General features: G+C 43.1%; 2 protein-coding genes across 5 annotated transcripts in view; one reads left to right on the top strand and one right to left on the bottom strand.

Annotated features, from left to right (window-relative positions):
- UPP2 (uridine phosphorylase 2) overlaps positions 1-22,804 on the bottom strand; it is a 53,560-nt gene that overhangs the window by 27,206 nt on the left and 3,550 nt on the right. Inside the window, exons 1-3 of one of the 4 annotated variants that reach the window (XM_053259776.1) lie at positions 18,027-18,310; positions 8,118-8,235; positions 5,430-5,588 (exon numbers count right to left, since the gene is read on the bottom strand). In XM_053259776.1, coding sequence (XP_053115751.1) covers positions 5,430-5,588; positions 8,118-8,235; positions 18,027-18,088 — 339 coding nt within the window. In that variant the 5' untranslated portion in view covers positions 18,089-18,310. Of the gene's footprint in view, positions 1-370; positions 1,253-5,429; positions 5,589-8,117; positions 8,236-18,026; positions 18,311-22,804 lie in introns of those variants that run through there. The other 3 variants (XM_053259785.1, XM_053259793.1, XM_053259803.1) reach the window with 3 other exon arrangements.
- Positions 9,795-22,804, top strand: part of ACVR1 (activin A receptor type 1) — a 248,157-nt gene continuing 235,147 nt past the window's right edge. Inside the window, exons 1-2 of the mRNA XM_053259716.1 lie at positions 9,795-9,868; positions 12,460-12,557. The gene's annotated coding sequence lies outside the window, so the exon portion shown is untranslated. The remainder of the gene's footprint in view (positions 9,869-12,459; positions 12,558-22,804) is intronic.

Raw genomic sequence — 22,804 nt, 5'->3', positions numbered from 1 at the left:
TCTCGATCAGTATATCACACTATTGCATGCCTTAAGTGTAACCTGTGAGTTTGCCAACTTTACTGATCTGATCATGGATCAGATTGTTATGAAAACAATCTGCTCCAAAATGCGTGGAAAACTGCATGAAAGACTTTAGGTGTGGCACAGAGACAATCAAACAAGCTTCTAATCTTTAAATGTAACAAGAAAGTTTACTTCATAAAAACTTGTTAATTTAAAAGAATAGTTTTTTGGTTTCTTTATACAGCAGAATCTTTAGAAAACAAAACAGTTACCATTAGAGCATAAAGGAAGAAATAAAAGGGTGGAAAATGCATCCAATTAACCTATCTGAAACTGGTCCCTAGCTCAGTCTTTTTCCCGTTACCTCAGCCTTTTCAGCAAATTGGCTTATTCCTAGTGCAGTCTCAGGTCTTGGTCACCTTTACAGCCTTGGGGTTCAATCCAGCCTGGTTCTTCCATGATTTCAGCCCTTATCAGAGAGTTTCCACTCTCTGTAAGAAATTTCAGTTATTTCCACACCACTGATTCTTTCAGGCTGTGCTAGCAATTCTTCAGGGGGACTCAGCTCTTTCCCTTGGACTGGACTCAGCTCCTATGGTTCTCCAGCATGTAGCTTCTTGACTGCACTGCTTGTCCTCCTTCTGACTCTGAGCTCTGACTTGCACCCTCTGATCTCCAAAGGGAACAGAACTGTGCTAAAAGCAACCCCAACTACGCAATTTTTACTTAAATGTTTTTTAAATAATCCAGTCAGCGTAACTCAAAGTTCCCTCCATTTTTCAACACACAACCAATGGAATCAAAACTCCCTTTCCCTCCAAAATTAACTCAGTACATTGCATCATCTTTAACTGAATCTTGCTTGAGCAGAAGCCATGAATTTTTGACCTTGCTGGCTCTCTTTACACAGACTCTAGCAGAATTTCCATACAGAAATCCTATTTACAATAATGAAGTTGTCTGGAAATATTAATGCTATTTACAATATCAGGCCCATTTACAATGGGACACAGTTTACCTCACTGAAATGGAGCAAAACTTGCATAACCATGGGATAAAACACAAGACTGTTTTAGGGGTATGCACGGAACCGCTCTGGGCGGTTCTGTTCTAGTTCGAACTGAACTCTAACCAAACTGCCCAGTCTTCATACCAGTTTTAATGAACTGGCCAGCGGTTTGGTTCATGCCTAGAACTAGGGACCGAACCGGGTCAGCCCCGGTTCTGGTGCTTGCAAAGGGGATCCTTATAAAGATTCTCCTTTACAAGCACTGGGGGAACCCTATGGGGTTGCAAAAAGGGCAAGTGGGGTGGGGTGGGGGGAAGTTACTTCATATGCCAGCCCCAGGCAGCTCCTCGGGGCGGCATTGGGCTGGCGGCGGCTCCCTTAGGCCCCACCGCCGCTCCTCCCCTGCAGCTCAGGCTGACGGTGGCCCAGTTTGGCCTCCACACGTGCAGAGGTCATGCTAATGGCCTCAGTAATCATAGTCCCAGCATAGTCCCAGCTGACAGAACTGGCTGCAATGTAACACCTGTTTGTATGCAACTTTCTCCATTCAGTGAGACGTTTGCGTGCAGCAGGCTTCTTTCCGTGAAGGTTTGTCAGCCAAATCAGAACAATGCTATATATCTGCCCCTTGTATTGGTATGAACATACGTGTTTCCAGTATGACCATTGAGACATACTAGCTTTCTTTCAATTGCACATTTTACCCACAATCTGTATACAGGTAGCTGTAAATACACATAGAAACCATATATTGAAGCCTTCTGTGTAGTTTATGAAAACATCATCCAAAGAAAGTTCGTTGACTTCTGACATATCAATAGTTTGCAGTTCAGGGGTCAAATGTAATCCCACTTTGAATCTCACTTTGACCTTACATGACACTGAGGCTCCCCACACGTGCAGTGTGGAGAGCCTTACCGGGCTCTGTGGGGAGAGCGAGCTTAGCCTGCACTCCCCGCAGACAAGCAGTTGCTTGTTGCTGGGCAGCAAGATCAGCCACCCACACAACTACTGGCTCCGTCATGGAGCCGGTAGGGGTTGCAGGGATTGGGGGCCGCTTGGCTCCTGGAAGTCCTAGGATGCCCCCCAAGACAGGGAGGCTTGTTTTAGCCTCCCGGTGGGGGTCTCCTCATGAATCGCCGTGGCACGGAGCCACGCTGTGGCGATTCACGGTCGGGAAAACGGGGTTAGTACTAGTAGAGCGCTTGCTCCACTAACCCCATTTAAGGGGGGACTTCTTTGGCTCCTTTCCCCCATCGTGAGAATAGTCTCATAGTATGAAAGAAGTTTTGGGATAGAGAGCAAGAATGGACCACAAAGTATACAGGTGAAACTCGGAAAATTAGAATATCGTGCAAAAGTCCATTCATTTCAGTAATGCACATTAAAAGGTGAAACTGATATACGAGACAGACGCATTACATGCAAAGCGAGATAAGTCAAGCCTTAATTTGTTATAATTGTGACGATCATGGTGTACAGCTCATGAGAACCCCAAATCCACAATCCCAGAAAATTAGAATATTACATGGAACCAAGAAGACAAGGATTGTAGAATAGAACAATATCGGACCTCTGAAAAGTATAAGCATGCATATGTATTCAGTACTTGGTTTCGGCCCCTTTTGCAGCACTTACTGCCTCAATGCGGTGTGGCATGGATGCTATCAGCCTGTGGCACTGATGAGGTGTTATGGAAGACCAGGATGCTTCAATAGCGGCCTTCAGCTCTTCTGCATTGTTTGGTCTCATGTCTCTCATCCTTCTCTTGGTAATGCCCCATAGATTCTCTATGGGGTTCAGGTCAGGCGAGTTTGCTGGCCAATCAAGCACAGTAATCCCATGGTCATTGAACCAGGTTTTGGTACTTTTGGCAGTGTGGGCAGGTGCCAAGTCCTGCTGGAAAATGAAGTCAGCATCCCCATACAGCTCGTCTGCGGAAGGAAGCATGAAGTGCTCCAAAATCTCCTGATAGACGGCTGCGTTGACCCTGGACTTAATGAAGCACAGTGGACCAACACCAGCAGATGACATGGCTCCCCAAATCAACACAGACTGTGGAAAATTCACACTGGACTTCAAGCATCTTGCATTGTGTGCCTCTCCATTCTTCCTCCAGACTCTGGGTCCTTGGTTTCCAAATGAGATGCAAAAGTTGCTCTCATCAGAAAAGAGGACTTTGGACCACTGAGCAACAGACCAGTTCTTTTTTTCTTGAGCCCAGGTAAGACGCTTCTGACGTTGTTTGTTGTTCAGGAGCGGCTTGACAAGAGGAATACGACATTTGAAGCCCATGTCCAGGATCCGTCTGTGTGTGGTGGCTCTTGATGCACTAACTCCAGCCTCAGTCCACTCCTTGTGAAAGTCCCCAACACTTTTGAATGGCCTTTTCCTGACAATCCTCTCCAGGCTGCGGTCATCCCTGCTGCTTGTGCACCTTTTTCTTCCACACTTTTCCCTTCCACATAACTTTCTATTAATGTGCTTTGATACAGCACTTTGGGAACATCCAACTTCTTTTGCAATTACCTTTTGAGGCTTTCCCTCCTTATGGAGGGTGTCAGCGATGGTTTTCTGCACAACTGTCAAGTCAGCAGTCTTTCCCATGATTGTGATTCCTAATGAACCAGACTGAGAGACCATTTAAAGGCTCAGGAACCCTTTGCAGGTGTTATGGATTGATTAGCTGATTGGAGTGGGACACCTGGAGCCTAGACTGTTGAACCTTTTCACAATATTCTAATTTTCTGGGATTGTGGATTTGGGGTTCTCATGAGCTGTATGCCATGATCATCACAATTATAACAAATTAAGGCTTGACTTATCTCGCTTTGCATGTAATGCGTCTATCTCATATATCAGTTTCACCTTTTAATTTGCATTACTGAAATTAATGAACTTTTGCACGATATTCTAATTTTTTGAGTTTCACCTGTAAAACCATTCCATTTGATATTACTAAGTCCATCATATATTTCCTTCCTGCCTCCCCTCCGCTTCCTTTCCCTTGTGCTTCTTTTTAGATTGTGAACCCCTCTGGAGCCGACTTCTCATTCCTTTTGCTATGTCAGCTGCTTTGGGAATCTTTTCTTTTGAAATGTGGTATATAACAATCTGCATAAGTAAATCAAAATACAGGTGGACTCCATTATCCACGGGGGTTCCATCCCCACCATAATGAAACTGTGGATTCATTAAGTCTATGCCGATTGGGGGGTTAGGTTTCTGTAGGGGCATTTAATGGTCAGAAAAGGCTGAAAATGACTAAAATAATTGCAATAAAGTTCTGTACTGTGCTCTGCAGGTCTTCTGCTGTCCAGCAATGCCTCTCCAGAAGCTGCAATGCCTACATTTCCCCACAAAAAATTGCAGTAACCTCCCCACCCCATCCAAGAGTCACAAAATAGCTCACTTTGACAAAATGGTGGCTGGAAATGACCTTGGAGGTTATTTCCAACTACCCCAAAACCGCGGATACATGAAAATTAACCCTTTAAAACTATTTTTCTATATCTACCGAGATTGGGTGTCAGTTGCCCAACCGTGGATACGTGGACCCGCGGGTGTCGGGGCCATGTATGGTGTGGTTTGCCTGTAATTAGGATTAAGAACCCATCGAAGGGCAACAAGGAACTGTGCTAGAAATGAAGATAATACACAGTGGCCCTCAGCAGTGTAAATGGCTATGTAAAGACCTTTCCTTCACTTACTTTCAAGGCCTTTCTCCTTTCTCCCCATTTCAGATGCAAATGGCAACTGTGCTATACTACAGGAAATGATGCAAACAGACTCAGATGTGGGGTCTTGCATGATCATATTTGGAAGAACAACCCTGCAGTTCTCATGTTCCCATGACTTCATCCGGTACTGACTCCCCAGCTGCTTCCAGCAGCCCCCACTGCAGACAACGGTGCTTCTGGGGCCATTGTGGGCCATGCAATCTACCGTACAAAGTACAAACTGCACTGTAAGTCTGCAAAGAAAGGCATCTATATTTTCAAGGTAACCACTTTGTTCAATTTCCAATATTTCTGATTCCGCACACAAGGGACATACCAAGATTACAGGATGTGCCCTCAAGCACTTTTGCTGACAGCATCAGAAGAAAAGAGTGAAAAGTGTAAAGACTGCAAGAGTTACTTGCTCATAGAGGTGATGCTTGCCAGTCACAGTGAAGACACTGAGAGAACATCTCGATGAAGATGCTTCCTGAAAAGCTCTTCCTAGTGCCATACGGACTGCATTGTTCTTTTTCATAAAGTCCCTGGATTATCAAAGGCTTTCATTTCCAGCTCCTCTCACCAGTGCAAGATTGGCATTAAATATCCAATAAGGGATGTGAAAAATGTGTTTAAGTCATCAGTTACTGCTGTGTCACTCATGGGAGCATTTTGGTGCCCCATAACGTACTTACACTGATGGAAAGCACAGGTCCAACCTTATACATACAGTATCGGTCTGTCCCAGCACAAATATCTTTCATGTCTTTGCCATCTCCTTCGAGTCCAAGTTCTTTATGCATGAACTGAGCAAAGGCTTTCATTCTGTTGGGGCTCCCACCCACGCAGACAAACTGGAAATAAATTAATAAGAATATCAGGCATAGCAACAACTGAGACTTGGTTTGCGCTGGTGATAAGGTGCTGAACTGCTTTCATACAATTCTGTATCCAAAGGGGGTACACCTGGAAGGCTCGGTAAATTGACTGCCTGACCCAATTATGCAAAGTTGCAGTCAATGCTATGGTCCTTCATGCTGATCTCAGTAGCACAAGAAATCTACTGGCTTTACAATACACCAGCATATTTTGATGCAGGAGAACAAGTTGTTCAGTCTCCGTAATCCCTATTTGTGTCAAGAAATCTGAAGACAGATTTCAAGATGCTATGGGAAATGCATGGTTGTTGCTGAAGACAGCTGTTGTGTCTCCTCTCTCCAGTAACATAGTAGAACAAAATGATTAATTTGACACAATCACATGGAGTTTCTCCACCTCCACATGTGGTGGCCAATGAAGCGGTGGGGATGGGATGATGTCATGGAATGGATTTTGCTTTACATGTTGCCAGGAAGAGGGTAGGGGGATGTGGGACTGCAATATTTAGTCCTCATATGCCTGGCTTTGCCTGTCCATGGAATTCTACATGCCTTGTAAAGGGGAAAATAGCAAAAAATGCATGCATGTGTATTTCATATCAGATATGCAATATCTGCATTTTGTACTTGGGTGTTCTACCCAGTCCAAATACCTCATATGAAGCAATGCTCACTCTCCGTTCAAGCAAATCTGGCACAATATTCCTGGAATCTGGGCACTGAATTTAAACTGCTAGTAGTTATTGAAGTAGAACCAGATGCTGAAGAAAGAGCATGTGGTCTATTTATTATGTACTGTATTATTTCAGGAGCATCTGCAAGAATGGCAGGGAATTGCAGAGCATTATAGAGATGATACCATTGACCTATAGATGAGATTACTATTTAATTATAAAGTGTGAGAAATTAACATGTAACTACAGCGATATAGGAAGATGCTGAAAGGCATCATCTCATACTGCATGGAAGGTGGTAATGGTAAACCCCTCCTGTATTCTACCAAAGAAAACCACAGGGCTCTGTAGTCATCAGGAGTCGACACTGACTTGACGGCACAACCTTACTTTTTACTAGCTTTCCACATGGCTGTTGCAGTCAGAAGTGATGAGGCTTTCGACAACTGGAATGGTTCTACATCATAAAAGTTCTGTACATTCTGCATATTGATGTACAGTATTGTGGATACTAACAGTGCAACCATATGTAAGTTTACACAAAAGCAAGACCCAGTGAGTTCAGTGGGAGTTATTGCTAGATAAGTAGGCACAGGATTGCAGCCTAAGTGTGCTAAAATATGTTGTATGTACTGCAGAGAAGAATCATAGCCAGTAGTAGGTAAAGTAAATTTGTGCCGTTGAGTTGGTGTCGACTCCTGGCAACCACAGAGCCATGTGGTTTTGCCTTTCAGCATCTTCCTATATCTCTACTGCCTGATATAGGTGTTTCCCAGTGGGGATTTGAACCAGCAACCTCTTGCTCCCTAGGCAAGTTACTTCCCTGCTGTGCCATTAGGTGGCTGTAATAACTTGTAACTAAGGTCATAAACCTTCAAGCCTATTTCAGTTTGTACTTTGCTTTAAATTTTGCAGTTTCAAACTAATAATTTAGCTAATATTTATATTTTAATATAAAATACTATAATATTTTATTATAAATAATATTTATTAATATTTATTAATAATATAATAATATTTTATTAATAATATAATACAGAAATTCAAACAGAACTTCAGGAATATTAGGCCAAAAGGAGATTGGTTCTCATTGGTTTCAATGAGAAACACTGAACCATGTCTTAACCTTTTCACTGAAATCAGAGGGACTTTAAATACTTAAATTTGGCCTTACATTTCCAAAGTTCAATTAATTGCAGTATCTTTCAGGCTATTCAGGCACCCAGTTCTCATGCCAGCATGCACTAAAAGCTTGATAGGCACATTTCAAAATGGAATTCACCGAATTCAGAAAATGTACAATTGTCAGCTACATCTTTCATATCCAATCTTCCCTTTATTTGTGAACTCACTTCTGTGAAATAATGCCCAGAAAGCTTGGCATGTGAGCAAATACACTTCCCAATACAGCATTTTTTGAATGAACACAGCCATGATAGAGCAAGAGAAGCCACCCATTCCTTCCTAGTAGTAAAAAATGTAGACTTAGAAATGATACCACCATGAGCCAAATTCTTCAATGTATTGTTTCTGCTCTGAAGTCAATGCAGCAGCCCCAGGGAAACATTTAGTTCATCATACCAGAAATAGGCTTAGCTTTCTCAGTCTACTGATTTCACCAAGAAAGGAAGGGTAATTGCCCATAACTGTAGCTGCTGCATACTCTCTGAGTAGTTTTACAGAATGGAACCATCAGCGTCCCTGAGGGGCCTTTAAGTCATCTTTGCAGCGAGACACCATGATAAAAGGTAACAGCAAAAGACATGAGTAGAAGCATGAGCAAGAATGAACTATGTTTAGAAGTGCTACAGCAGCGTAATGTTTCCTTTACCTTTATATCTCCAAACATGGCTGGCAGATTGTGCGTTTTGGTCCCTAAGTCTAAGTGATAAAGGATATCTTCATCCATTAAATCCAAGTGAGGGTTCTTAACATAAACAAGGCCATTCCTAGGGGCAGAAAAGAAAGCCCTATCAAACAAATACTAAAGAGGGAACTGTGACATAAGATATAACAATCCAAGGATTCATGTGAGTTCTTAGACTGCCTAGTTATATATTAATAACCCCAAAAGGCTGGAGGGGGGGGGATTCATGAGTCTAAGCCAGGCAGTTTCCAGATGATCAGATTGAGTAAAATATACAGTATGTGCAGTTGTAACCCATTTGGTATGCTGACTGCAGACTTGGTCCCTCGAGGTGCCCAGTGTTTTCCAGCACTGGATGCACTTTATTTTTGTGCTTTATAGAATATGGATTCTGTCCCCAGACAGTGTATCTGTTGCTACTGGATTACAGTCTCATTCCACATGGCATGACTGCCATGGACACCTTTTGCTACTGTTTGTGAAGTCATTAGTGAAATCATGGCAATGCAGCTCCCCTCCATGGTTGTGCCATTTTGTGAACTTTTAATTTTATTAGATATAACAAATTTGATTTTATGGACTTACGGATTTTGGATTTTAGAGACAGCATCCGATTTTACAGGTTTTCACCTAACTGGACAATCCTTTTCCCCATATAGTCCGTAGAAGAGAGAGAGGGAGGGAGGAAGAGAAACCTTGATTCTGTGGACTATATGGGGAGAAGGGTTGTCCAGTTAGGTGAAAATCTGTAATGGAGGTGAAAAGCAAAGGGCCACATTCGCTGATAAAATAAGTCAGGAAAAAGAGCTCATCAGACAAAACCCCTGATTCTGTGAATGCCTTCTGTAAAATCCAACTCATGCGACTTACTGGACGACGACGCCCTGCCCCCCCCAGTTTGGAGGATGCTGTCCCTAAAATCCAAAATCTGTAAGTCCATAAAATCAAATTTGTTATATGTAAGAGAAGCTGGATGCTTCCTGTTGTGTTCAAAAAGTAAGAAGCCCATGTCATTAGAAGAGCCCCATCGAGTCAAGCCAAGAGGCCACCCTGTCAGTGCTGCCCAAACAGATGTCTCCGGAGAACCCACAAGCTGGTCATGAAGGCTCCACCATCCCCTGTTGTTGATCCCCAGCAGCTAGCATTCAGTGACATACTCCCTCTGTAGACCGAGGAGGTTCCATATAGTCAAACCATACAGTCAAACCTAGTCAACACCCCTCCCCATGACCCCAACATTTCATCAACTTCACACAACCATGTTTTCTATTGTTAACAGTAATAGGATGGCAAAGGCAATTGCCAGTTGAGAGCCTGATTGTTTAAAAGGGCAGCCATGGATCTGTTGCATCACAACTCAGGAGAGTTCATTGAGTGAGAAATATCTAATTTGATACCCATAGGCGGAACGGGGGGGGGCGGGGCAGGCAGGGCACGTGCCGGTTCCTGCCACCCCCACCCCATTGCCCACCTGCCCAGCCCCAGGGCCCTCAGCCACTTGCCTCCAGCTCCGGCCTAGTAGGATTAGAGCAGCCTGCAAACTGCAGAGCTCTTCTCTCCCCGCCTCTCAGCTGATCGGCGGGTGGGCGGGAATTCCAGAGAGGCCTCCCAGTAGGCCTCCCTGAAGCCTGAACTCAGCAGGCCCCAGCAAGCCAGGAAGGAGGCTGGCAGAGCTCCCTGCAGCAGACCAGACCATCCAGCACAGCTTTTGCAAGGTAGGCTGTGAATTCCTTTTTGTGGTTACCCCCCTATATAGGGATCTGCTTGCCATAGGGCTTTGATATGGGTGGTGGGGCAAGACCGAGAAGTCTCTGAATATTTAATTTAAAACAGACTGAAAAATGTGCTGGCTTTAAAAACAAAAACTATCTTAAAAGGCCTGTAAGTGGCTTGTTTCATGTCAGAAAATTACAAAAACTTCTGGAACAAATATTTATTCATTCATTCTTTCTTTCTTTCTTTCATGTATAAATGCACTTATGTTCAAGTTGTTTTGCAACCCAGAAGGTCTGAGTGAGAACTGTGAAGCATGTGTTGTGCTTTTATTTTATTTTATTTTTCTTGTGTGTGAACTGCTCTCCAATAACTTGCAGGGACTTCAGGGTAAATCTGGCCAACATGTGAATGCAGCACCTCCATTCCAGAGGAGATGTGTGTTAAAGCACTTTAAAAGCCTCCTGTGAAAAACCTCCCGGAATCAAATTTACTGAGTTTGTTCAGAATTCTGAGAAGACAAACATAGGCTCACCCTGCATGGTTAAAAGTCTCCTTTGCTAATCTGCAGCGAGGGGGCCATTTTAATAATTAGCGTTACTAGTGTGTTCTAGGCATTAAAAGTAGCACAAATATATAGTACTCAATGTCTATCACTATATACTGTGAAGTGTGCATGTGTGTATTCAGTGAAATGTATTTCCAGGCAGCATACTTATTTTGAAATATCAGACTTAAATCCTTGGGGGCCTGGGGTGTGTGGAGGCCCTGGACTTTGAGGGGCTGGGGGCCCATTTTAAAATCTCATCTTGGCCCATTCCAACCTTGCTATGCCCCTGGCGGTCACTACACATGGGTTTCTGCACAACACCTGCACAGAAGAAACTTCCATGTAGAAAATGTGTCTCTTGTAAATTGACCGTGAATTTTCCATCCATGACTGGGATATTTGAGAGTTAGAGTCAATAATAAAAGAACAGCACACTGCTTGTGACAGGAAGGTGCAAATTACAATGATTTCTTAGTCTGGCAGGGGCTGGTTTTGGCCCTGGCAGAACTTGGCTGTCTGCTCCCGTTGCAAATGCCTCTGTCTAGTGTGGCAAACTAATGTATCCTCCTCCCTCTTGGTGTCAAAGTAAGCACTGGTGTGGTGAATGCCCATCATGAGCCAACAGTCATCATAAGACAGAGGCTGGCAGGAATCATTTACACACACACACCCCTTCTTCTTCCCCTATTTTGCTAGTGGCTATTTGGGCAGGTGATCCTCTAGGACAAAGTCATGTTTTTTAAAAAAGAATGAGATGAGACAGAGAAAATGACACTTGGAATCCTTGCATAACTCCTGACTGTTGTTCTAGGTCTTTTATAGAGATGGCTCATGTTTTCAGGTTTTGATCAACAACCATGTCTAGATGGTACAGTGTTCCTTTTAACAAGGATTTCCAAATATTGTTGACTACAAGTCCCATCATTCCTGTTTGGACAGGGGCACAATTTCAGTGCTTGCCCTAGGCGCTATTTTCGCTAGTTACGCCTCTGGTGATACCTACTAGCTGAAATGAGCAATTGAGTTGACTGTTAAATGTATGGGTTGTTGTTGTGCCCTTGAGTCAGTGTCAACTCCTGGCGACCACAGAGCCATGTGGTTTTCTTTGATAGGATGCACGAGGGGTTTACCATGGCTTCTCCCCATGCAGTGTGAGATGATGCCTGTCAGCATCTTCCTATATTGCTGCTGCCCTATATAGGTGTTTCCTATAGTCTGGGAAACATACCAGCAGGGATTTGAACCGGCAACCTCTTGCTTGCTATGCAAGTAATTTCCCCGCTGTGCCATTAGGTGGCTTAAATATATGGGTACCGTGGTCAAAATAACTGCCCCTAATTGCACCAGGGCTTGCCCAAAGCTGCTGGATGGCATAACTGGAGTTACACCCTAGGAATCTTCACAATATTGCAGAAGACACTGTGGATTCATTTTGATCTTTGTCACAGGGGATACTGGAGTCTGCTATTGGGACCTCATGCAGTTTCAGTGTTAAAAATATTCCTACTCTAATCAAATGTTTGAGTTGCCAATGCAATCCAGCTAGTTCTGACTCCCACTACAAAACTTAACTGTTTGGGCCCGGGATACCTGAGGGACTGCCTGCTCCCAAGGGTTGCAGCCCACTTGATGAGGTCATCTGAGGGGGCTCTGCTCCGGGTGCCGACAATGAGGGAGGCTCGGTTGTCGTGCACGCGGGACAGGGCCTTCTCTGTGGCTGCCCCAGACTCTGGAATGCTCTCCCAATGGCTATTCACTCCTCGGTCTCCATCACAGCTTTTAGAAAGAGTGCAAAATCTTGGCTTTTTGCCCAGGTTTTTGATTGTCTCTGCTGCTGCTCTCTGTACTCTGTATTGCTTTTATGCTTTTGTTTTAAATTTTTAATCGGATTTGTTTTATATTTTTTGCTTAATATTTTAATTGTTTCTTTTTTAGAGTCTTGTTTTTAAATTTTGCTGTAAACCGCCTTGGGATTGTTTGAATGAAAGGCGGTAAATTTAACCATAAATAAATAAAAACTCTCTGCTTGAACTTCTGTTTCAGACTCCACTGAGTGTGCAGTTTCCAAACCAATCCTAAACATGTTAGTGGAGTGTTGAAAGGAGGAAATGGAGGGAGATGTGGTAAGAAAGAAGAGCAAGGTACCGTTGCTGATGTATGGAGGTGGGGGCGGGAAGTGTGCATGTGCCATATGGAAGGAAAAGGGGGAAAGCGAGAAACATAAAGAGAAAGTGATGATGTATCCAAGAGACAGGAAACAGAATAAAATGTGATGGTTACATGTGAGTGAAGCAAGAGATGCTGTATCTCCTAGTGGAGCACAGTGCTATAATTGAACAAGGTGGGGCAAATATCCCTGGGCCCTTTAGTGGAGGGTGTGTGTGTCACTGGCTGGGTGACAGCTTGCTCTTCCCCGCTGCCCCCCTGATTGCTCAAGAGGGAAGGGGTCCATCTTCACATCTTGTCTCAGAACCCCTGTCAACCTTGCAATGCTCCGGGCATGTACTTTGCCTGGAAACAATCCCAGACTCAATCGAAGAACCCCAGAAGTGTTTCTAAACTAGGCTGGGGGTTTCAAGGCAGTGAGGACATGAGGATCACTGCCTGTTTTACAAGTTCTGTATTTACACCTGCTTATTAACTGAGCCAATAAATTTATCATCTGCCACGTTTACTATTTATTGTGAAAATGAATTTGTCACAGTTGAATGTCCACTTGTGTTTTTAAAAAAGGATAGGAATCTAAGAATGGGTAATTGCTCAAAAGTACCAGGCACCAGGTACCAGGGATTCAGTACCAGGGATTCAGCTATAAAATGCTCTGTAGGATGAAGGTAACCCATATCCACTTCAGAGATGAAGGGAAGGATGCAAGAAAATAGGGCCGTTTATAGAAAGCTCAAACCTTTTCATGTATTACTGAAACACCGTGACATTTTATCCACTTTAGGGTTTTGGTTTTTGTTTTTTGGTGGGGTTTTTTTTGCCTCCCTCCAGTCTGCAGACAGCACAGTTTACTCAGCACTGCCTGAGGACAGTATAGCTATTTATTTAATACACTGACAACCAGTGTTCCCTCTAATAGGGATTCCCAGTTGTTGTTGACTACAGCTCCCATAAACCCCAGCCAAAGGCCATTGCAGCTAGGAATGCTGGGAGCTGTAATGAATAACATCTAGGAATCCCTGTTTGAGGGAACAGTGCTGACAACCTGTGTATTCTTACTTACCCGATTGTCTCTTGGAAGGCTCGACCCCTGCCATCCCCACCAGCTAATCTTGGGTGGGGCTGTAGCCCTCTCTGCCACTGGGAAAAGGGCTGGGAAAGACTCCTGCCTGAAACCCCTGAGAGCCCCTGCCAGGCAGTGTGTAGACAATACTGAGTTCTGAAACCGTATGCAGCGGGTAAATATGAGTAAAATGGTAAGAAAAAGACGAGAGCCATGATGAAAAAAGTAGGGACATGCACTCTGTTAGAATTGAAAGGGAGGAAAGGTGATCACATAGATTCATTAAGGGTTTGTCAGCATCAAAATAGCATTCATCACTGACAAGTTTACATGGCAAACCCAGATAATATTGGAAAGACAAGGAAGCTATTCCCATGATCAGTAGAAAGCGGGCTAAGGGAGCTTAGCCCAATTTCTACAGATCGTAGGAACCACTGGGCTTGTGGGCAAGCCTAGTGGTTCCAAGGCGACTAGCCCGCCTAATTCCCCCTCCCCTTGAATGAGGTTAATGGAGTGAGTGCTCCGTTAACCTCATTTTTTTTGCTAGTGTGCTGCTGCGACACATGGCAACACATGCGTAGACCCCCAAACAGGAGGCTGCAGCCAGTCTCCCAGTCTCGCCCCGCCCGCCCGCCCGCCCAGAATGCCTCACACCCTTGCACGGGGCATCCTGGGACTTCTGGGAGCTGTGTTGGGAATTCTCTCTAGTAGGAGAAACTCTTTTTCATTATAGCAGAGTGCATACAGAGGCACAACACAGCGGAATTTGGTTAGGCGTGCGTGTATGCTGAGAGTAAAGTAACTTGGAGCCAGTTCATAGTTCCAAATCAATATAAGTGATATTTATTAGAGAACTCCATTCTGGATAGGAAAGTGAGGAGTTAGGATCTCTAATCTATCTCTCTAGCTGGATGCAGATGGATTCTGCATCTCTGCACATATGGTGCAGGGAGAGGAGCTTGCATGTTGCAAGGTAGAAGGAACAGGAAGAGAGGAAGTGCAAAGCAGGAAGGAAGGAAGTTAGTCCCCAAGAGCAGCAATCTACATTCCAAAGGGATAGTGCCAGAGCAGTAGAGAAGGGATGACCAATGTCTTGACCCTCTAGCCCTCTGACTCACTAGTCTGTCCTCCACTGTCTTTGAGACAAGAGACAGTGCAAAGTCCTTCACTTCCAACAGGCTGCACGGCCCCTGATCCCCGCAGTCCCTACTGGCTCTGTGATGGAGCCGGTAGTCGTGTGGGCAGCCGATCCAGCCACCAGGGCTGCAGGCATGATTGTCTGTGGGGAGCGCAGGTTAAGCCCGCTCTCCCCGCAGACTCACTAGAAAGCTCTTCTCACTGATCGTGAGACGAGCTTCAAGGAATTAAAGTGAATGTAGTTTGCACAGCACCATTTCATTAAAACAACTGTTAATTAACTCCAGGTTTTATGGAGATGTGATGTACAAGATTGTGAGGTTTGTGAACAGGGGAAGAAAGGTGCAATGTATAAAATTCAGTGCTTAGGTTGTACTTCATTCTATATTGGAGAATCCGGTAGGCTACTGAAAGAAAGACAGATATAAAGAACATCTAGCAGATATGAGGCATTGTACACGGAGAACAAAAACTTGATCAATGCATATGACAATGCATATGAAAAAAGCACAAAGGCAAAATAGTGCCTATTAAAATATCTATTTTGGGGATTGGAAGGAATTTACAAAAACGGAAAATAAAGGAAGCATTATTTATAGAGAAATTGAGACCAGATATTAATGCTCCGGAGACACTGGCTGATGCTATTAGGTTCAATAGCCTTTGAGAAAAATCAGGTGGTTCCCCTTCTCTCTGCCCTGCCCCACCCCGCCACCCCTGCCCTCATTATCTCTCCACCAGTCACAGAAAAGAATGTTATCAGGTCTATGGAATGTAACAGCTGGGGAATGGAGGATAATTTTTATCTGGGCACATCTGTTTGTTTAACCAATGATGGCATGTTACATCAAAACATCTTTTATTTTATTTTTTGTATACCGTCTTTAATTTCTTTTTGCGCAATAAAGGTCTTTTGCTGAGAGTTGATCACAAACAACAAAATAAGGAGACCTAAGGAGACAAATAAACTGAAAACAGAGTAGCAAAGAGGGGAGTGGGGGGTAGGTAAGCAATTATTATTCAAACCTTTCCACAGTCCATTTATTCAAAAGGCATTTCTATGGCTGGCCTTCCCAGTTAAATATGAATTTCAAATCCAACACAAGTCCTTCCTTCCCAACTCCCTTGGCCCTTGTGATTTATTCTGGTTTGGCTGCAGTGCCAGCACCTGTCTCCTGTTTGCTGCCAGAGCTTTTTGCTTCTCTCTCTTGAGATCTTCTGTAGCTGCCTGCCCAGCCTGTTTTACCCAGCTTGTCTTCTTGTGCCAAAAAAATTCAGCAAGTGGACTTTGCAGATCTACTTTTTCAATGTTACTGCTGGTTGGAATATTTAGGGAAAGTGTTTCCATTCAGCCAGTGTCGGTGGAAGTATTTCACTTCCCCCTCTTCTCTCATTTACTCAGCTTGGGTATTTATTTATTTATTTATTTATTTATTTATTTAGTTAGTTAGTTTAGTACTCCAATTTCTAGCCCAACCAAAGGCTAGAAATTGAGTTAAAATGTAGAAGTGTCACATGCAAGCAGCCACAAGCATCATATTTTGGGAAAACAAAACAAATGTCTTTAAATCACCCACCCTTTAAGGTAAAGTTGTGCCTGGCGACCACAGAGCCATGTGGTTTTCTTTGGTAGAATACCGGAGGGGTTTATCATTGCTAGTCATCACCAAAAGGCAGCCAAAATATAATATCATAATGCTTGTAAAATGTGCCGGGATTCCTTTAACTTGGCTGCTTCACATGATTTAACTCATCTCCCCCCCCCCCACCCCGCTTGCCAACTATTACTGGAAGGCACTTTCCATCATTTAAGGATATGCTTACTTTTCATTTTCTGTGTTGCCCGTAACGGGTCTTCAAATAGTAAAGGTGCTATTAGGGGATAGGAATGGGCAGGGACCCAGTAATTACTTTGCTTTGAACTTATCAAAATTGTAGAATATTTCTAAGAGCTCTATATTTTACACTAGGGCTGCTAATTAATTAGATAGATCATCCAACTTGCTTGGAACCAAATAACTTGTTAAAGGGCACTGTTATCCAGCCAAAGTTAAGCACTTTCCAATCCCAATTCTTTCAGTGGGAGAGTTCAGTTAAGCACAAGCTTAAAAGTTTCTCATGCTTAAAATATCTCTTGAAGTTCTTAACTTTGACCAGATCATACACAAATTGAATATGACAGCATTTTAATTCATGGTTGAGATTCTAATGAGGACTGGTAGATGAGTAATATATTTTTGTCTGGCCATATAACGGAGCAAACTTTTGTTTGGACAGTTATCTCACCCATTTGGTTACTGTATGCACACAGAGCAATAGCTCACACATATTGGCCACTTTCCCTCTCTCTTAGATCCCGCTAATAAAAGTATGTAATATCTAGGAAAATATAATATTGGGGAATCTTGGGTGGTACCTTGAGTTCCATCATGGAAGAAAGGTGGGATATAAATGAAATAAATTAAAAATAAATGACTAGGAGTTTCAGCTTGCAAAGCTGCTTGAGGAACAGTGGTTTAATAAACCCCAAACCAATATGAAGTTTTTACAAGTGCATTTCTGGATCATGTCCATTTTCTGAAACAAGAGATGCTCACAGATTGTTTTTCTCAGTCTTCAGGGAAACTCTTTCACGGTGGCCGCACAAATTAAAGATTCATTTAAGCCCCACAGTTTCAGTATGTGATAGTAAATTAATCAATAGATCATTTAACCATTCATGAATTATGGCTCATCATTTATTCACTTGTTGTCTCAGCCTTTCTTCATACCAAAGTTAGCAAAAGGAAGCACATTTATACACTTTGTTTATTAGAAAGCACTCAGTTGGGACGTTCTCTTTTGTAATTATTGTAATTTTTTTTTTGCCCCATCATCTTGATTAAAGGCTATGTTTCAATCTACATTTAAATTAAACTGATATTCTGAAGACTCAGGGGTTTCTGATTGGATCTTTTTCTCAATCATAATTGCAAATGGAAAGGAGCTCAGTTCATAGGAATGCAAGTCCATGATTAGTTACCAAAACAAAATCTAACATATCAAAACAACTTTTTAAAAATCCCTAGTTGTCTGAACCATCTTCCTGCAGTAGCATGTAAGTGCATAGGATGGATTTATATCTGCAGCCAGACCAATACAATACAAGAGAACATGGCACTGGGCTGGTTTTAGAGCTATGTTAAACTATATTCTAAGAGACATGCTGGGTAAATTGTTTAGGATGAGGGTGTAAATTACTTACCCACTGGAATTTTTCCTTTCAGTCTGAATAGGTTTATTGGGGTCAGCTAAAAGGGACGTCATAGTGTCCGACTTTCACACAACAGCGTCTCAACAGACACAAAGCAAAGAGAAGACCCTGTCAAAGCACAGGGTCATGTAAGAATATTTGTAGCAGTTTTCCAGTAAACTGTTTTTCTTCTTTATGCTGTGTGTTTTCCCTCCAAAGGATGGAATGACCCCAGTTAATGTCTACAGTCCGGCTCATGAGATGTGAAATAGTCCTCCTCCTCCAGCTGCTTAGTACATTATACCTGAATCGGCCTCAACAGAACATCAGCAAACTCAGATTGGCTGTTTTTTAAGGTGTGGTACTTTGGCCTAAATTTGTCCCCTTTCTCAGGGCCTGCAGTACTATACTAAGGAGACAGAAGGGCCATGACTGGTTAACCTTCTGTTACTGATGCACTTACACTTTGACCAGAGTCCCTCATTTGCCGTTTTGGCAGCCATCCCTGCAAGAGGGTAGGCATACATTCTGAAAACCTCTGCCCAGTTTCTCAGCTCTGCTGCCTTTGCTCAAAACGTGGATAAGCTACACGTGACAAAAACATACAAGGCACATGTGAGTCATATATACAAATCACATAATTTACAAGGTAAAATATGTGACAAACAAATTATAACGATATATATTTTAATGTGTTTTTATTCATTGAGATTTTTATCTGTTTTATGAATTTTAACTGTTTTATATTATTTTATATTATGTTTTAACTTGTACACCGCCTAGAGATTTCTAGGCGGTATAGAAATATAATAGATACATAAATAATAAATATATGCTGGGCAGCATTTGTGACAGTGAGTTTCATAAGAACATTTAGTTAGCGTTTAACTCACGTTGGTTTCCCGTTTCCCCTCTCTTGGGTAAACAAAGCCAAGGTCTCAAAATGAACTTTTAGTCACAGGTGATTTGGGAATTGCACTATAAAGCCAAAGATCAAGAGAGATTCACAGAATGTTCTGTGTTCACTGAAATTGTTTATTCTGCATTAATATTATACCCCTAGATCAGGGATTCTCAACGTGTGGGTCGCCAGATGTAATTGGACTTCAACTCCCATAATTCCTACCAAAGGCCACTGGGGCTGGGGATTATGGGAGCTGAAGTCCAATCACATCTGGGGACCCACACGTTGAGAAACCCTGCCCTAGATGTTTTTCAGTATTGCCTCTGCCCCTGTCCCACTCCCCCTGCTTTAGTAATTTCAGATTTGCCTTTGCATGCTTAAAAAATCCCTCAGATGCAACACACTTTTCCTGATCAGAACACAATAAAGCTTTTGGAATTATCATCTTGTTATGCAGACATAACACAGGCCAGTTTTGTCCTCAAATACCTGGGGCCTTTAAGCCCTGTTCTGTCAGAATCAGTCCTGGCTCAGGACCTGAGACAAGCAGTTCTGAGGAAGAGGATACACCAGGGGAAGTAGTCGCATTGGAGCTCTGCCCTCCAGAAACCCTGGAACAGAGAATCCAAGGGGAAACCCCACTACACACCGCTCTGGAAGAGGACATGGTACCTCCAGAGCCCTTGGACTCCAGAGACCCCACATCACTGGGTTCTTTCGTCCCAGTCAGCGAGGAGGTGCCATCAGACCTGTTTCCTCCCGCAAACTCTATGCCGTTTCCTGAGGCCAAGACTCCACCATTCCTCAGGGGATAATCTTCAGAGCCTCTTGAACCCCCAGGCTCACTCAGAGGTGCAACTAGGTAATTTTGGAACCTGGACCTAAAGGCCTTTGCCACACACCCCCGGCCACCAATTAAGCATCAATATGCTCAGCCAGGTGACCACACCACCCGGGACAGACTAAAGAAGATTTGGAGGGGCCCAGGGGCTGTGGAGGCCCTGGACTTTGGCCCCGAATTCCTGGGGTATGAGCGCCTCTGGGCTCACTCCCAGGAAAAGAGACACCACTGTACTCAATAATAAGTCTAACGGGTTTGTGGCTTGCTGCCAAGCAAGATGGCTGCCTCAACTGGCAGCTCTGGGTATCATCAGGACTATCTTTTAAAAACTAGTGATAAATATGACAAAATACTCTCTAAAAGGTATGCAAAATATTTGGAAATGATTTTTTACTGAAGCGGGAATCAAGTCTTACATCATATTTTTCTTTGCAAAATCCTCTGAGATCTGCAGAGGCCTCAGAGGGGGAATATTGTTACACTATGACCTGGGGCCCTGGAAAGAACTCCAAAAGCACCAAAATGTCTGAGAGCAGTTCTGCAGAGAGACAACAAACTATGCAGATTAAGCAATTAAGATATGATTTATCAAAAGATTTGACTACTTTTCTCTAGCCCATGAAACCAAACTCATTGAAGTGTTAGGGAAATTGACAGATATAGCTGAGAAAGCTAACTCGGCAATGAACTTAAGCTTGAAGCACCAAAAAAAAGATTGAAGGACTCCCTGCCATAACCAGATAATGCCAGATTAAGCTGGAAAACCTGGAGGACAACAATCGCTGGATGAATATTCTAATTAGGGCCCTGGAGGAATCTGATGAAAGGGGAATCATGGAAAAGATTTCTTAGTCATATGTCTGAATGAAGTTTGCCCCTCTCTGGAGGTCACCTTGAGTGACACTGAAAGAGTTTATCATGCCCCAGGCCCTAAAAACTCCTTCAGGGGGGACATATTAATCCGTTTCAGAAGATATGCTCAGAAAGAAAAAAATTCTTAGAGCATTAAGTAATTGCATCTGCTGGATTGTAAAGAAAGTAAAATCCAGATATTTCAAGACCTGTGTCCAGAGACTTTCCATAAACACAAATTGCTTTATACAGCAACTCCGAAAGGCTGGAATTAACTATAGATGGGGCTTCCCATTTAAGCTCATGATAGTATATAGATGGCTTTAAGCTTAATCTTATAGCTGGGGCTCCCCATTTAAGCTCATGACAATGGAAGAATCTTTGTCACAATAACAAGAGATCAAGTGATTTAAATCTTTGAAGCTCTAGATATTATGATCCTGAAACTGGCAGGTGTTACAGAAGGAGAAGGAGAAACAAAGTGGGGGCAGCCTCATCCCTGGAATTGCAGCAGGAGGAGAAGCAGCAGCAGCAACCATGAAAAAAAGGAGATAACCTCCTAATAGACTTGCCGCCGGATTACCTACTTCTGGGGATGAAGACTAACTTTTATTCTTAGCTACGCTCCCCCCACCCCCCATTAGTTGTTTAACAGAAGCCACACATGTGGCTCAGTTCATATTGGCCATACAATGATCCAAATAATGACTCTTTATATTCTAATGTACATGGCTTTGCCATGTTTCCAAAGGTTTTAGTGACCACACAGATCTGTTTGATGCATTCAATGATGGACTGTGGAATCCCAACACTGTTATATGCCAGAAACTGTACTGCAATCCAAATACAAATAAGAGGATCTAAAGTTAGTCTAACTGCTAACAGTGGCAGTTCTGTTCTCATAATCCCTATACAGGACTCTCGATAAACTTAAAATAGGAATGGGTTAGGTTGCACAGTTAAAAGAGCCCAGGTTGAAGCAGTGTTGAAAAAAGAACACCTTGATCTGATCTTTCTACAAGAAATGAACCAGAGAGTATCCAGTTGCAGAGTCCTAAAATATACCGGGTTTGGAGAATAATTAGGAACATAGGAAGCTGCCATATACTGAGTCAGACCATAGGTCCATTTTGCTCAGTATTGTCTACACAGACTGGCAGCGGCTTCTCCAAGATTGCAGGCAGGAATCTCTCTCAGCCCTATCTTGGAGGAAACTTGGAGGGAACTTGGAACCTAGATGCTCTTCCCAGAGCAGTTCCATCCCCTGAGGGGAATATCTTACAGTGCTCACACATCTAGTCTCCCATTCATATGCAACCAGGACAGACCCTGCTTAGCTAATGAGACAAGTCATGCTTGCTACCACAAGAGCAGCTCTTCTCCCAGACCAGCTCTCCTCTCCTCTTGTATACCCCTTTTGCTGACCTGCCATGAAATCATTGAAGTAGTCTTGTTTTGCTATAATATTTGAATATTTTTTAAATATTTCAATACCACCCAAAACTTGCTTCTCTGGGCGAGCCAGACACTTGCGTCTTTGGGAATAGTAGAAGGGTTCAAGTTCCCTCCCTGGCATCTCCAAGACAGGTCTGACTCAGTATTATATATTATTATTTATTTATTTACACAGTCAGACAAGTGTTATTGACTGTTTTGTTTTATCCAGACATCGAGTCCTTCCCAAGGACGTGGGATGGCTGAATTTTATTATCAATGTTGTTGTTGTTGTTGTTGTTATAATATTCAATTTCTATACCGCCCTTTCAAAAATGGCTCAGGGTGGTTTATATAGAGAGATAATAAATAAATAAGATGGCTCCCTGTCCCCAAAGGGCTCACAATCTAAAAAGAAACATCAGAGAAACACCAGCAACAGTCACTGGAGGTACTGTGCTGGGGGTGGATAGGGCCAGTTACTCTCCCTCTGCTAAATAAAGAGAATCACCACGTTAAAAGGTGCCTCTTTGCCAAGTTAGCAGGGGTTTGCCTCTTATATAACACAAACAGCTCAGCGAAGTGGTATTACGATCTCTAGGTTCTATCTCTCCAAAGGAGGGCAATTTGTCCTAGCAGCTGTTAAACTGTTTCAAGCCAAGTCAATGGCCCAGCTGCTCTTTGGAGCTCAATTGGGCCTGTGTTCAAACTTTACCCCCAGGAGGTTGTCCAAACTAAATTTTTATGAATGGTGCTTCA

Source organism: Hemicordylus capensis, chromosome 1 (genome assembly GCF_027244095.1).
Source record: "Hemicordylus capensis ecotype Gifberg chromosome 1, rHemCap1.1.pri, whole genome shotgun sequence".
Lineage (NCBI taxonomy): Eukaryota > Metazoa > Chordata > Lepidosauria > Squamata > Cordylidae > Hemicordylus > Hemicordylus capensis.
This window is presented reverse-complemented; position numbering and strand designations above follow the sequence as displayed.